Raw genomic sequence first — 16,121 nt, forward strand, 5'->3', positions numbered from 1 at the left:
CCCCAAAAGGCCTTCAACCACTGCAAACCTTCCCAAGGTCACCGCCTCTTCTTGTGGGTCAGAAACCCCGAGTTTAATGCCCGCAACCAGCGCAGCTGCCAGTGCGACCGCTGGCTGCCACCATTTGCTTTTCAGATTGGATTTTTCCTCCTCGTTGTAAATAAACTGGTGATGCACAGGTCGCTGCCTCCCACTCCTTTGATCATGGGGCGAACACTCACCCCGCAGCTGCCCGTTTCCCAGCCGCACGGGTTACCAGGAACAAAGAATGGTCTCAGCTTGGAAATTTAAGAGCAGACAAGGAAGTCGCCTCCCACTCTTGCAGACATTCGAGTGTCGCAGTAACAGCCTCATTTCCACAAACCCCACCTGGGCATGACTTAACCCTAAACACAAAATAAATGCCTCACCCAGCCCCAGGCATTTACTGGTGGCCACAGGGCAGACCTCGGCTCTCCTGGGCTCTCTCAGGGAAGCGCCACCAAGCCCTGGTCGTGCTTGATCTGATACCACAGAACAACGCCTAAATCCAGAGATCCCGCGGAACAATTCCTCTTTTCACTCCTCGACAATAACTGCTGGGAAATAATGGTATAAAAGAAAAAAGAGGCCATTCACCCAGGCGGTGGGAGGGAAGCGGCTGATCGGCCGGGACCGGGCTGAGCACACCGAAGGCTCCCTTGCACCACCCCAAGCCAGCGTTTCACAAACACACATTGCATGGAATATTCTGTTTTAATTTTTTTTTTAATCTTTTTTTTTCTTTTTTTTTTTTTTTTTTTATAAGCACATTTGTGCTTTGCCAACAGAATCAAGACATTAACAAAGATCAGCTTCTCGGAAGAAAAGCATTTCTATATAACAAGGACATTACACAGCTCAAAGCAGGAAAAGAAAATATTTACAAAATACAAGGTGTTTTTTGTGGTTTTTATAATGCTAAAAGGGTTATTCAGAATTTTCAACCTTATAAATAGAAAAGCACTTATGCGGAGGGATATGGTAGCATTGTTTTTTGTTTTTTTTTTTTTTTTTTTTTTAAAGAAACGATGACATATCCTTTAAACTAGAACAGAACCAAAAACACTAGATAATGTTGAAAATTGTGAAAACCCCAACCATTAAGCAGTTTAGCTACTATTTCTTTACGATTACAAAATGGAAAAAAAAATATGTCCTTTGTATTTTTTTTCCTTTTTTGGTGATGTGATTATACGTAAGACAGGCACAATGCTAGCAACAGGACAGGGACCAATAGCCACACCGTCGGGATCAGAAAGCGTTACAGATGGGAACGGTGTGCGGGATCCGGGAGTCGCTGCGGGTGCAAAGGGCCGGGGGAGGGAGGGACGGGAGGAACAACAGCGAAGTCGGTTCCAAAATAAAATACCTGTCAGGAGGTGGCGTGTCAGACCAGACTTGGAAATGAAACAGAATTGACACCTTTCTCGGACCGTGCGTGGAAGTGGAGCGAAGCAGTGGTGATGGATCCCCATCCCTCCCAGCACGTCGGCGCCGGCAGGAGCTGCCCACCCACCCGGCAAAGCGCCGCTCTTCCCTCGCTTTTTTCCCCTTCTCTCTGAGACCAAACCCACCGAAAGGAGCCACCCCAGCGCCTCGGCCTTGCAACCCAGACTTGCCCAGCCCCGCTCCTGCCATGGGACGCTCCCTCGACCCGCAGCTCTCGGCGACTCCTTGGAGCCGCAGCCCAGAGCTGCCCTGACCCAACCTTCCCAGCCCTGCAGGGGACACAAAGGCCGAGCTCGAAGCCACAGCCACAGCCCCGCATCTCCCAGCCGAGAGCTGCTGCTGGCCTCGGACAACGATCACATCCCCAAAGGGTCCGTAAGTGCACGGCGCGTCCTGCCTCCGCTCGCAGCGCGCGGGGGGCTCTCCCCTCCCCACCTTCCACCCAGGGTAACAATGTGAGGTGTGAACGGGGCTGCGCCCGAAATCCCTCTCCTCCCACGCGGAGCTGTGCGTCAAGCGGCTAAAAGGGTCCTTTCCTTCCTTTTCCCCGGCTGAGGCAGTGGCCAGGGCTCGGCACAGCCGGCGGCTGCTCCGGGACAAGGAGAAGGAAGGAGGCGGCGGCAGGCGGCTGGGGGCAGAGGGGAGGGGGGTCGGGAGGTGTCACCCCCCCCCCCGGGACACCTGGAACCAGAAGCTGCGGGAGGGCAGCGCCGGAGGGTGGTGGTGCAAGGTGGGCACGCTGCACGTGAGGACAGACAGACAGCTAGTGAAGGTTGCAATCCCAAGACATCACTTTTTCACCACTAATTTCACTCCACTAAAACCTTTCAGGGAGGGGGAGCGGGTTAAGAGAAAAAGACACCCTTTTGCTTGAGAAAAACTATCCCCGAAGTCCGCTAGTCAGCTAAATCCTGTGCTCTAGTTTTATACACCTAAGAGGGGAGGGGAGAAAAGAGGGAGGGGGACTGGTGGGCTGCTCCCCTCCCGAGGCTTCACTCTGCTGGGAGGAATCTGGGGGCTCTCATTTGTGTGACAAGGAAACATGGAAAAAAACAAAAACAAAAAACAGTTTCTAAACTCCTTAAATTCACTAAAAACTGTGAAAATTCCCGGCAGGATGTTTGAATATCAAACGCAGATTTTGGAAGCTTTAATGCCAAGAGTTAGTTCTGTGTGTTGGTTTTGCTCATGTCTTCCCGTATGTCTCTATCTGTGCGCTGGCCGCTGAACTGCTGCGGAGGAAGAGGAGGAGGGTGTCGCCAGGGGGGGTCGGCTCTTGAGGCTGGCCAGGTTGGGCAAAGCAGAAGTGCCATCGGTCTCCCGGGAGGATTTACTGCCCGACGTGCGCCGGGTGCAGCGCGACGACCGGTCTTGGGGGTCGGATTGGTCCTCGCACTCTGTCCTGGGATCGTACGACAGTGGGAAGGTGCGCCGCTCCCAGGGCAGCACGGCCTAAAGGGAAGAGACACCAGGCTATGGAAAAGCCTCCGGACAAACTCTTCTGCTCCCCCTCCGTGCATGACTCCGGCTGCCCGCAGCGGTGGTTGAGGTGGGCAGCTCTCTGGGGCGGGCTCAGTCTCGCCCCGTTAGCGCGGCACGGAGAGCAGGACCTTCAGCACCCCTGGCGAGGACGCAGCGGCCGCCAAACCGAACCCACTGCCGGTGGGCAGCGGGATGTGTTCCAGCACGGGACGGGATTCTACCTCCCGTCCAGCCGAGCTTTGGGGCCGAATTCCCCACATGCAGCTTTCCAAGCTGTTGCCCCCCAGCGAGGGGAATTAACCAGCCAAGTCTGAGCACCGGATTTAGCTCCACGCCTCTGCAGCGGTCGCTGCAGCGACGCCGTGAGCAGCGCGGCGCTAGCGCCAGCAGCCACAGCCGGGACCTGCACCCACCTGCTCGTCGAGGCCGGCCTCGGGCGTGGAGCAGCGCGTGTCCTCGCTGGACAGAAGCCGCATGGAGTCGCGGGACAGGGGCGTGAGGGGGGCTGAGAGCAGTTCGGGGCTGATGGGGCTGCGCGGGGAGTGGGTGTGGGACAGCTCCGAGTGGGAGTGGCAGCTGCCCACGTCGGGGGATGGCGGCTGGGGAGTCGAGGGGTTCCCCAGCTGGGGGGTCGTCCGTCCGTCTGTCGATCTGTAGGACCTGAGGGAGGAACAGATCCCAGAGTCTGATTTCGGTCCTGTTACAAGCGCCCAGACCGCTCTCTGCCACCCGATGCCACCCTTTGATCCCTTCCACCATCCCCGCGCCTCGGGAGGGCCCATGCAATGGGGAGTGCTGCAGGAATTCAGTGTGTGCACTGAGAGGGAACGTCACAGCCCCGAGGTTGACTCCTCCAGGCCCACCCGTGCCCATCTCCACTGCCTCAATGCGGCACTGCAGCGCTGACGCTGCTCCGCCAAGGAAACTTGTCCCACACGGCTCCTACTTCATGAGTGCTGCTTAAATGCCACCATGAGAAGGTCCCTATGAAATCAGATTTCTTTTAGCAGCCCCTCCAAGTGTTCCCAACATCATCCATACGCCACCTGACACCTCACAGATAGTCCAAGAAGCAACTGTAGTGAATCGGTAACACTGAACCCGCACCAAATTCAACATTCAGCACGGTGGGAGCACAGTGAAAGCCCTCGACTTCAGAAGATTTAAACCAAGAATTAAGGAAGCTCGAGCAGCCACACAGATTGCCTGATAAGAGACCCAAAGGCTGCAAGCAGAAAAGCCCATCTCACACCTCCCTATCTGTGGGTATCTTATCAAGATGAATTCCAGCAGCAAGTGGATGAATCAAGGATGGCCAAGGATCACACTCCAAAATGTACCTGGGCTATGATGTTCATCAGAACACAGAAACCCAGCCCAAACTGCACTAACTACACCTGCAGCAGGCTATATGGAGCACGATGTGCTGAGTCAAGATGCCATTAGAAGCTGCTACACGAAGAAAACAAAACAGTCTGTTATGTACACGAGGCAGGAAGACCACAAGATGCTCAGCAGATCTGCTAGGGCAGGTCACTTCAGAGAACGACATTTCAGAGAAACCGACTTCACCCCAATCTGTACTGCTGTCACCTGGCCCAGGAGGCCACAGGTGAGGGGCAAGGACTGGCCGAAGCACAGCAGCAGTTCCTGGGCCGTGAGGAGGAGGCCCCCAGCAGTTTCTCAGGACCAAAGCAGCTGCAGCAAACAGCCCCAGCATCAGCCCAGGCTGGCCACGGAGGACCAGGCAAGGATCCTGCCGAGGAGCAGCTCGGGATGTGGTGAACGCCAAGCTGAGCTCAGCACAACTCAACACAAACACAGCAAACCACATCCTCGGCTGCACCGAGGAACGTGGCCAGTGGAGCAGAGGCACCAACATCCCCATCCCACCCTGCAGGGTCCCAGGATGGGCACGGGAAGCAGAGGGGGGTTCATGAGAAGCAGAGGGCGCTGGGCTGGCTCGATCCGGCAGAGAGGTGAAAGCAGGATCCAACTGCTGCCTCCTGTAGCAGCAGCAAAACCTGCTTCCCAAGTGAGCACAGCCCTGCTCCAGCCACCACGGAGGTGGAGGAACTTCCATCCTCAGAAGCATTCACGCCGTGTTAGCCAAAGCCACGGCCAACCTGATCTTCAGCCCTGCTTCAAGCTGGAGGCTGGACCAGAGACCTCCAGAGGTCCCTTTTCACCAGCATTTCTACACCCACACCATGAATTTATGTCAGTGACCCAGTCAGGACACCATCTTGCACCAACATCCTTACAAGGGGTTTTCAGAGAAGAGGAAAGGTAGGGTGAAGTACTAACAGATGTGAGAAACTGACTGAAGAAGCTTGCAGACAAACACCAAAATGTCCCACGCTCAACCAGCGCCAGGAAATGCAGCTGCAGATGAAGCGCAGTAGCAGCAGAAATGGAGCTTGACAGATGCAACCTTTGGTGAAGTCCTGCACGACCACACCCCCCCGACAGGGCTGATCTGAAACCACAACTAGACCAAGGAGGCCAGTGTGTCTTGCAGTTGCACTTCGGCAAGAATTTCTGCCCAAGAGCAGAGTGGTTCGAGGCCAAGGCACCAGAAACCAAACGGAAAGGAGCAAATCTCATCATGAAGCTGTGTAAGAAGGGAGCCACAGCTGCAAACTGCATGCAGCTTTAGACACCCACTCACAAAAAGAGGCTGCAGCACAGGAACGAAGTGTCAAGTGATCAGAGGAACGGAAGGACACGTATAAATGGAACACCAAAGCAACACTGCTGAAGCTAGCGAGCAGCGATGTGATCCGCAGCACAACGCTCAGCACAACTGCTCCGTGTTCCTGTTTAAGGATGCCCAGCTCAGCCCTTTTGTTTTTCTCAGGATCCAAACCCAGAGTGCAAGAGTTGCTCGTCTGCAACTTCACCGGTGGGTAAGTTACCCCCGGGCTGAGCCAGACCCTGTCCCACTCCTGCAGGGGCTCCTCAAGCTGCTCTTGTAGATGGAAGCAACCTTCCCAATGCCAGCACAAACATCCAACCATTTTTATCCACCAGCCAGCTTAACAAAGCCAGATCTGTTGTGAACAACGCCTGGGCCAAGGGAAGCACACTGTGCCCTCTGCCCGAGCGCTGCTGACCCCGGGACACCCGTGCCCTGCAGGGACATGGAGCCGACAGCGTACCTGCTGCCCCGCCGCTGCGGGGGCATGCTCGTGCTCCAAAGCCACCGGGCCCGCTCCATCTCCTCGCACTTGCCGTGCCGAGCAGCGAAGGCCGAATCAGACAAGTCCTCGATCTGGAAAGGGAATGGTACAGGGCTTGGTCAGGGCTTTTCTTACATTAAACGCACAGCTACGTGCAGTTCTTCCAGTGTTAGCTACAGCATGGGTTTAAGTAAATGTTCATGTCTGGAGGGAGGCAGGTGCCTCAGTGAGCAAGCAAGCACCTTGTTAAACTCAGTCTGCATTGCTAAGGAAGGGATTAAGAACTAAAAACCAAAGGAAAGCCATTCATCCCAGAGCGAGTGCACTCACACAGAGGTTTAAGGAAACGTCGTCATAGCAGTTTAGCTAAAATAATAACTAGAGCAGCATGACTGGTCATGATTTCTTGATTAGTCTATCTCTATAAAAGATTGCTGCCCAGAAAGGTCTCCTGACAGCAATCAGACCTCAAATTGAGCTGTGCCCAGTCAGCTAATCCAAGTTCTGCCCTATCACGCTGTTTCCGAAAAGAAACCAACACCAGAATGGCTCCTGCAAAGCTAGTTGTGCCCTTTTGTTGCCAAAAAGGAAAAGATTGCACCTCTGCTGAGGTCCCTGTGTCTGTGCCCTTCCAGTATCCACCACTGACACCGTTAGCTGCCATCAACCCCGTCCCGAGCTACGGGGGACATAAAGCAGCTCTCACCTCCTCGTTGTCTTCATCAGGGCTCGCCTTCAGAGCGCCGATATCCACTTCACGCCAGCTGCAACACACCAAGTCAGACCGTCAGACCCCAGTAAGGCACGGGCACGGCCGAGCATGTGCCCAGCACACCCCCCCCCCACCTTCTGTGGGAGAAGAAACACAACCCTGGCACAACGAGAAACACTTTAAATGTGGCTCAGCTTTAGCCACATTTATCTACCCGAATCCACCCCCCGTGGTACCAGACAACAGTTTCTCCATTTCCTGCCTTCGCCTGACCCATTCTGAGCAAGTTTTTCCATAGGAAGGGGGCGGTTTGCGCACACTGAGTGCCCACGCAGGAGATTTGTCCTTCCTCAGTGGGCTGAGCCATGGGCAACGCTGCTCCTGGCGTGCTCCTGCTGCAGCCCCTCCTCGCTGCCCCTGCCCAGCTCCTGGCGCTGCTCTGGCAGCGTGGCTGGAGCCTGTGGGGGCAGAGGAAGCAGAGCAGATGCTGCAGTGTTTCCTCCTCTTCCTCTGGCCCAGCAACAGGCTTCATTCAAGATCATCTGAGCAAGGGCTGACAGCTCACCTCCTCGCACTCAGCTCGGGCACAGACTCCCAGTTCCCACGGCTGCCTCTGCTCCTGGCCACAGCCACTCTCGGCATCAGCCCCCCCAAGCCCAGGGGGCCTGGGCACACCCGGGTGCATGGAAAGCACCAGGAAGCACCCGGACCTTCAGCTCACTGCAATCAGGAGCTTTGTAGAGGCGCAGAAAACAACCAGAATGACTTCAGGTTGTTCGGGGAGACGTGAGCAGCGCAGGTGGCTTTCCTGCACCATGGACGCTGAGACAACGCAGCCCTACCTCAGCCCAAAGTCTGCCTCAGTGATATGAGCCAAAGTTTTCCAAATTTTCTCTTACTCTCGAGGAGGAAGGAAGCTCCTTTCCTCACCAGCCACAGGAGCAAGCCCTAGGCTTAATTTGAGGCCTGAGAGCTGCGTGGTGAAAGCAGGCAGACCCCTTCGAGCCGGGGCTGGGGCACGTACCTGGGTGTGAGGATCTCTTTGTACTGCAGCTTCTCCACGCGCGTTGTTGCAGCGACAGACATCGGGATGACGATGTTGTTAATATCGAAGGAGCTCTCCCCTCTCCTCCTCCTTGGCTGCTGGAACGAAAGGACAAGAACAACGTGAGAAAGGGCTGCAGGTTTCGCCGCGTTAAACCATTGACACAAAAAGGACGTGGCCTCACGGGACGTAGTCTCGTGCGACTGAAAGACCCCAAAGCCAACAGCAATTTGTGTGGGAACAGAATTTGCCTACTGCCTGCTGGAAGCCCTCCTTCCCCATGGGCACAGGGCGACCAAAGCCCTTGGTTTGGAAGGCACGAACAAGGACGAGGCTGCGGTGGCCCCGCGGGCACTGCAGCGAGGTGAGCAGGGGCTGCTGAGCTCCTGCCACCATCTCCACCCTGCTGCCACCACGACATGGATCCGGCTGAAAAGCCAAGCCAGCAAAAGATGAAGCAAGGTCTCCTTTACTACGATCTTACTGCTTTAATACGATCCTATTCCCTCCTGCCTGTGCGAAGGGGGCGGTGAGACCACGGGGGCAGAGGGAAGGACCACGCGTCTGGACCACAGCCCCGTTCCTCGGGGCACTGCAGGGACCTGCCAGGAGATGCTGTGGCAAAGCAGGAATGGGAAGCAGCCAGACAGCAGCAGTTCATCTCGGGTTTTGACAGCTGTACCGAGAACCTAACAGCTTCCATCTGCATCGTACTTCTGACTGGAATAGCTTTTCCAAGACAGAAATAAGCTACACACTTAGCTATTTAAACCGGGCTGAACGCTGGGTGCCCTCCTACCATCTGTCTATCCCAAAACCTCCCCCAGACCTGTGACAGCAGCGCTGCCGGCACGGCGACACGAACCTTCCCCATCAGCTTGGGGTGCTGCCTCCTTGACAAAGCCACCTGCACCTTACCTATGCCCCCTCTGATCCCCGTGGCTTTTTGGGCAAAACCAAGCAGGAGCTGAAGCGCAAGGGACCCGCTGCGGGTGCTGGATGAGGATGTGAGCGGGTGGGCAGCTGCCATCGCCCCGGTTCAGGTTCCTCGCCCTGTTTTTCAGCACGTTCCTGGTGTTTGGGTGGTATTTGGGGGTGCTCTGAGCTGTGTGCGCAGCCCCTGGGAGCCAAAGCCCAAAGCTGGGTGCACCCCAGCAGGCCGGGCAGGCTGTGCTGCACGGGGGGGCTCTGGTAGGGTCACAGCACACCCAGATGGGGTGAGGACGTCCTTTTTTACATCTGTTCCCTGATCCAAGAAGAACAGCAGCCCTTCCCCATGCGGAATCCTATTACCAGATGCCTTTGTGTCCCCAAGCAGCAGTGTTCCTGTATTACGCTCGGAGCTCAACCCACACTCGCTGACAGCACTTCGCTCAGTTGCCTCAACCAAATTTGTATCGGATTTGGTAAAACACAACAAGGAGCAGCATTTCTGAAGCAGAATCTGCTGGGGAACCACAGAAGAAAATGAAGACTGCGGGCAAGACTGCACAGCCCCGCTGCCCCACGGAGAGTTAGGGTGCAGCACACTGCACCTCCCCTCACACACACTGCTCTCCGTTCAATCCTGCTCATTCCACCTCCCCTAAGGAACAACTCTGGGGGCACTGATTTCATGCAAGGTTCTGCGTGCTGGTAGTTACTGCAAAACCACTAAGCCAGACCCAAACCCAGGCCTGCCTTACAGTAACTCATGCATACACCGATAGCTTCGGGCTTTTGGAAGAGCACAGGAGGCTTTCTGGGACTGGGGAGAGTTGCTGGACTTTGGTGATCAGCAGATTTGTTGGATTTGTCATCTGTTTTCAGAATCGACACTCCACTGAGATTGAATGGGGAAGCCTGTAAGTCAAAGCTGCAGCCTCAGCTTGTCTGCAGGCTGCAAGAGACAGACTTTATAAATCCTAATTTCAACACGAACAGGCACAGCCATGAATGCAAAAAAAACCACCCACCAACAACCATTTCTCCAAAACAAATATAGATTCTGCTTACCACATTTGTTTAATTCTCCAATCTATACTACAGAGTCAAAATCTGCCAGTGCTACGAACCGAGAAGAGTCTCGGCAAGGAAGGAAAGGAGTTTTAGGAACCAGCTGCCAGGATGCACCGTTAACGGCCCACCCAGTCCGCTCGGGCAGTGAGGGGTGGCGCAGGGATACCCGGCAGGGCTTCCCCTCGCCCTTCAGTGGACATTTCTGAGGGCATCATTTCAGCTGTGAGGCTGTCAGCACCGCTCAGCAACCTCGCTTTTCAGAAGGGGTTTATGAAAAAGCAGCAAGAGAAGCGGAAAAGCAAGCCCAAGAGAAGCACACGAAGCAGAGAGAGATGGCATCCTGAGACACTACAGCTGCTGGGAAGAGCTGTCCCCTTCCCCACAACACCTAGAGCCTTCTAGCAAAAGCTACCATTGCTGGCTGGGTTCTTCGGCCACCCTGAGCTGGCATCATTGATGACACAGCTGATGACGCAACAGCAAACGTGTGTTGGGCAGGAACCCAGCTGGGAGCTGGCGGAGCTCGGAGCAAGGACCAGGGCACGCGGCGGACTCTGAGCCAGCAGGGACAGATGCCTCCCACCCGCCCTACATCCAGCCTGGGCTGCGCCACAGAGAGGGGCCAGGGGCTTCCCTGGGCCATCTTCAGAGCAGGCACTGCTCCATAAAGGTCCCAAATCCCGTTATCCTTCTGGGAGGCTGAGCAGATCTCGGAGGGCAATACGAGTTAAGCAACTGCTGAAACCCGTGTCCAAGTGCAAGTTGAGGTCCCAGCCAGCACTGCTCTGCCCCAGCCCCATTTCCAACCCAGCACACACCGAACAGGCCGTGAAGGGGAAGACATCGCAGTGGAAGCACTGCTGGAGCAGCAGCAACACGCTGCTGGTGCTCAGCTCTTCTACTCTTTTTTTCCTGGCATCCACAGACAACTTCAGAAAGCAAAATCCGGATGTGGAGCAAAGCCAGGGGACTACTGGGAACAGGAACATTTACCAGCAGCTACTGAACTAGCAGTGAACCTCTAATTGCAGCTGACTGGCTCTCTGCACAGCCAAAGTCAATCCAGAAACGCAGCAAACCCAAAGGCAGAGCAGAAAAAGGGCCGGCGATCCCACCATCAGCTGAAGCAGCGGGTCCAGCGAGGTAAGAGGAACACCGAGCCCTCAAGTCTAGGTGGAACAGCTCGAAGGCTGAGCCACGCCATGGTGGAGAGGAGCTCAGAAGCCCCTCCAGATGGGCAGCAGATACTTACGGCTGAGTTGGAGGTGCCCTGTGAGCTCGTGCTGGCAGGGGCAGAGCCTTCCGAGGAGGTGGACAGTTGCCGTGCGATAGGGCTGTGAGGGGCAGGGGTCGCAGCCGCCGACAAGTAGCTCGGGCCACCGACGTCTGCATGATGCTTCAACACTGCACGGGGAGGGAAGGAGAAAACAGAGAGAGAGAGAGAGACGTTAGCCACAAAAGGCCGGGGGGCTGGGGGCAGAGAGAAGGACCGTCTGCACCAGAAATGGCCGGTGCTGAGGAGCACTGCAGGAAAGAGAAGCGTCTTCTGACCGCAGCTGCCAGCTCGCCAGGCCCTGCGGGATGAAGCAGTTAGAGCACACGAGGCGTCGCTGCGGTGGTGACAAGGCCCAGAAGCAGTGCGTTCCCCCCTTCTCCGAGGCCGAAGGGGGAGAGAGGCTGGGTATGCAGCAAAGCCCAAGCTCCCCCCGAGAGACCTGGCCGTGGGAGCCTACCTTCACTCCTCTCAGATGAGCAGTCTCGCAATCGCTTTTTGTCATAGGCAGGAGGCTGGACAAGCGAGCGCTCTGGCGCTCTCTCGGCCTTGGACACGGCCGTAAAATCGTCTAAAGCCGGCCTGTGTGCCTTGTCTGGTTGGATTTTTTGATGTGAGCGCTCTGAGGAGGGGAACAGAGAAAGAGCTATGAAACGCCAGTTTTCACCTCTCTTTCTGTCGGCACAGGAGGCTCGGGCAGGACGGAGCAGCTCCCTGAATCCAGCCAGGTCGGGCTCAGCACCATCCCGGCCCCGGGCAGCCACGCTGAGCTGAGCGTTGGTGCTGCCCGTGCTGGGAGAGCTGCGTGAGCACAGCCTGTGGCTGGGCGAGGAGGGGTCCCTACGAGCCGAGACCACCTCAGCATCCTGCACACGATTCACCTTCAGCCCTGGCCTCATCCCCAAGGGCTCCGTTTGCAGGGCATCCTCCTCTCTCCTCCCAAACTGCACTGCTTTTGGGTACGAGACCGGGGCGGTGTTTGTGCACGCGGCGGGGACGAGGAGGGGGCCACTTACTGGCTGCAGTGAAGAAGGAGTTCACCAGCTTGTGGCGGTCCTTGCGAATAGGGTCGGACAGGCTGCTGGTAGGCATGGGGGCTCTGTGCTTGAGCGAGAGCTTTTTGGGAGCTTTGATTTTCTCGTAGGGTTTGTTCTGCCACTGGGATTTCAACATGCTCTGGAAGTGCAGGCTCGTCGGCACGTCTGCAGGAGGACACGAAACACAAAACACGGCGCTCACGTTAGCCGAACGATGCCCCAGAAACACCACGACTGCCCCCCAGTCCCCAACAAACACAGCAGGCTTTCGCTGCACGGCCCGGGTCTGCCTTCCTCGTGCTCACGGAGGACCTGCAATGTTAGGAGCCAGCTTTTCCAACCTGCAGCTCTTGGAGAGAAGCACGTTATTGCAGCCTTCACAGCCCAAGTACATCCTGGCAGGGGAACGAGACCTTTGTCAGGAAAGCCACGTGTCTCCACCACTAGCAGGCACCTCGTGTGCCCACGTTTTGTTCTGCTATCTCAGATCTGACTTCCAAGAAGCCCAGTTATCTCAGCACATCAAACCTAGAGAGGTACAGGCTGGAAGAGAGAAATTCAGCTGAAATCCTCTATTTCAGGTCAGCCCCAAAGCCAACCGAGCGCTGTGTGAAGTTAATTTGCCTGATGGGGCATCTGAACCACCTAACGAAGGCTGCGCTACGCCAGGACACTCCGGAGGCTCCGGGTGAAGGCAGCTACGCCGGGGCTCTCCCCAGGCAGGGGCTGGGTCACTCAGCCACCCACGAGCACGGCAGGCTCCACTCATCCTCAGCACACCCCCACGGCCCCCTCTTTGCCCCTAATCCTCTTCCCCAGCACCCCGAGCACCTGGCTCCACGTCGTCCTGCCTGCTCACAGCCAGCACGTGCTGTGCAGCCGGCAGACGCTGCTTCTGCCCACATTTCTCAGGCTTCGTTTCACCCCAATCCCACGCACATGTGCGCCGCTGACCTTAGCTGAAGGATGGGAGCTAATGAGATTATTCAGTGCTGTGCTTGGGCGGATAGCCTGAGCCGTACGGTAGTCTACAAACACCACTAGGTGGACCAGGAGGCTCCCTCAGTCTCAGGAGTGCCACAAATAAGCCTTCCTTTCACACCCAGAGCTTCAAACCTCCCATCTGGTCACCAAACGCTGGTGCTGTGCATCCCTCTGCCGAGCCCCAGCTCTCCTCTGAGAGCCCAGGGGTCAAAATCCCAGCCTGGAAAAGCATTAAAACCTTGCAGGTTAACAAATTCACGTCTCGGTAGTTCTCTTATCTTCTCCAACCACCCCTAAGATCTCTGTATATCAGCATGAGGTTTGGCATCACACCCATCGCTCTCCTTCCGAGCTGTCCTGACAGCTCAGTGCTGGCTCCGGCTGCTGAAACCAGGAGCGAGAAGCACGAAGATGAGCATGAGCAGTACAAACATCCCTCCCCTAGGTCTCACACGACATTTTTTCAGGGATTTTGAAGCAACCCTGCTCGGAGATGAACCTTCCCGGGCCCCGCAGCAGGAATAAAGCTCCCTGCGAGGCCTGCAGAGGGGACACGGAGCTGCCCTGCGATTTGGGAACTCCATCTCGATAGCCTCAGAGGGCAACCTGAAGGGATTGAAGCCCTGCTGATAGGCTCGATGGCTGATATTTGAACCCCTTCACAATTTCCCAATAGGTCCAGGGACTGGAAAGCCCCAGCAGAGCTGGGACAGGCAAACAGGACAGCGGGAGAGCTGGCAGAGCTCGGGCTGGAGCCCGCTGTTATTAATAGGGGGAACCTGACCCTCAGGAAAAAGCCAGGACAGCTGCGTTTAACAGGCTTTGACAGCTAAAGCTCTGGTTTGGCCCCATCTGTTTGGGAAGGAGAGGTGATCACGGTGCGACGGCAGCTCTTTGGCCACCACTGCTGTGTGCAGAGACACGTCCCAAAGAGAAGAGAAGAGAGGGCTCAAACCCTCTGATTATGCAGCCAGCGAGGTTCAAGGGCAGGATGCTGCAGCCTCTGGGAAAATGGCCTCTTTGCCAACCTTCTGCTTTCTCCTGGAAATTCACTCCCTCCACAGCAGCTCACACGTCTGTGGCAGGACGGGCCAGGTTGGGAGGGAGGAGAAAAAGGAAGGCAAACCGTGGCGAGCAGAAAAACGAGTAATGTGCTGTGTTTTTTTCTCTGCCCTGCCGCCAGCGCTGGTTGCAGCGGAGCCCGCACAGTGCCGGCGCCGCTCCTCCTGCAGCGCGCTGCAGCCTGCCCAAGGACCGGCAGATGGCAACCGCGCCGAGCCCGCGCGCCGCGGCTCCCATCCTTCCCACCAAGGTTATTACATCATCTGAAAATTCCCAGCTAGAAATCAGCCGAAGCAGAGAGAAAAAAAAAAAAAAAAAAAAAGAAAGCAAAGGGAAGGGGAAAAAGCGCTCGCAGAGCGGGTTAAAAGGCACCGGGCCTCCCCGCCCGCCTTCCTGCCAGGAGAATGAAAGGAGCTTTTTCCTCCTGCAGTGCTCCCGGAGGTTTTGCCCTTGGCAAACTGCACCGGAGAGCCCCGGCTGCTGGAGGAGCCCCAGGGACGGGGGCTCAAAGCGAAAGGCAGCACGTGCTCCTGGCTCGTCGGACCGATCGCTCTCCGGGTGAGCCCCCAAAATCTGCAGGCGGGAGCGCCGGCAGCAAACGGTGCTGCCACTCGGCGGGGAGACAACTTCAGGCTGAGCGCTTCCCCTGCCTTGCTGTATGCCTCGCTGGGAAGGTACCCCAGCCCCCAAAAGCAACCCTAGCAAAACTCTACAAGGCACTAGGGAATAATCCAAGTGACTCCGTCCCCGGCTCTGGGAGGGAGGCAGAGGAGGTGCTTCTGTGCAGACCCTTGAAGCTTTAAACACCCTTGTTTTAAACACAAAGTTTTTAATCTCCTGCAGCCAGAAAAGATCTTTCATCACGTGAGCTGGCTGCGGCTGACCCTAATAAAATGGATGAGGCTCTGCTGGTGGCCGTGATGCAATGGTTTGTAACAGGGCTGCTCGCCGCCCCGCAGGGTGTCACATCCAGCACTCCAGGCAGAGGATTACCGGTGCTGCGCCGCAGGAGGTCAGCACATTCAATTCCTGTAGCATTCCTTAACACAGGGATGTTTCTTAGGGATGGGTGGGGTTCTAGTTTTTAAAAATAGCCCAAATTTGTTTTTTTAAGTCTGCTTTAAACACAGGGCTCCTGAAAGATGCCAGATTAATTGTTCCCAGACATGCCATGCATTTCCTACTGTTGCACAAAGTTTGCACAAAGCTGGAATTTAGCTCTGCGCACACCAGCCCCATGTCTTAACCCAGACCATGCACTTCTCATCACCAGCAGCAGGAGCGTGCAGCTCCCTCCGTGCGGTGCCAGCGGTGTCTTACACCCTGGGCAGCCAGCCTCTCCTAGCAAGCAAAGCAACTGCTGTTATGTTTAATTCCTGGCTCTCCTGATAGAAGTGCCAGTTTGCAGCCCAGTATTCTGGGATCAGAGGGAAAAGATGACAGGAGGACACCAATTTCCTGCAGGGCAGTTGTTTTTGGTCAAAGCAGCAGCTTGTTTTTAAGTCAGGAGCTTAGGAAGCAGAAGACCCTGGAAACTACAACTACCACAGTGCTGGGAGAAGTCCCTGCGCACCGAGTGTGAATGCCCCACAGCCAGGGGTGGTGAAATTACTCCTCTTAACGATGACTAACCTTGAAACCAGAACGCAGGGAAATGAGCATCCTAATGGGAACATCCCTTCTTGTACCCTCTGACCCAGCTCAGCTCATTTACAATTCCATACAAGGTCAAAGAAGTTTTCTGTGACTTCAACCAATCCACAAGTAATTTTACACAGATGAATAAATTCTGCAGAAGCCAATATTTCTCAACTGGTTTGTAATGACACCAGCCTGAGGGCCAGGTCCCAGCGTGGACTCGCAGGCTCCAGTAAGC

The 16,121-nt window shown here is 55.8% G+C and overlaps 1 protein-coding gene across 4 annotated transcripts in view; it reads right to left on the reverse strand.

Annotated features, from left to right (window-relative positions):
* Positions 1-559: 559 nt before the first annotated feature.
* KANSL1 (KAT8 regulatory NSL complex subunit 1) overlaps positions 560-16,121 on the reverse strand; it is a 91,971-nt gene continuing 76,409 nt past the window's right edge. For 2 of the 4 annotated variants that reach the window (XM_084301331.1, XM_084301330.1), the window contains exons 8-15: positions 12,179-12,364; positions 11,623-11,784; positions 11,142-11,293; positions 7,871-7,989; positions 6,841-6,898; positions 6,114-6,226; positions 3,366-3,612; positions 562-2,922 (exon numbers count right to left, since the gene is read on the reverse strand). In XM_084301331.1, the coding sequence (XP_084157457.1) occupies positions 2,677-2,922; positions 3,366-3,612; positions 6,114-6,226; positions 6,841-6,898; positions 7,871-7,989; positions 11,142-11,293; positions 11,623-11,784; positions 12,179-12,364 (1,283 nt within the window). In that variant the 3' untranslated portion in view covers positions 562-2,676. Of the gene's footprint in view, positions 2,923-3,365; positions 3,613-6,113; positions 6,227-6,840; positions 6,899-7,870; positions 7,990-11,141; positions 11,294-11,622; positions 11,785-12,178; positions 12,365-16,121 lie in introns of all 4 variants that reach the window. The other 2 variants (XM_084301332.1, XM_084301333.1) reach the window with 2 other exon arrangements.

Source organism: Netta rufina (assembly GCF_964035555.1).
Source record: "Netta rufina genome assembly, chromosome: 24".
NCBI classification, from domain to species: domain Eukaryota; kingdom Metazoa; phylum Chordata; class Aves; order Anseriformes; family Anatidae; genus Netta; species Netta rufina.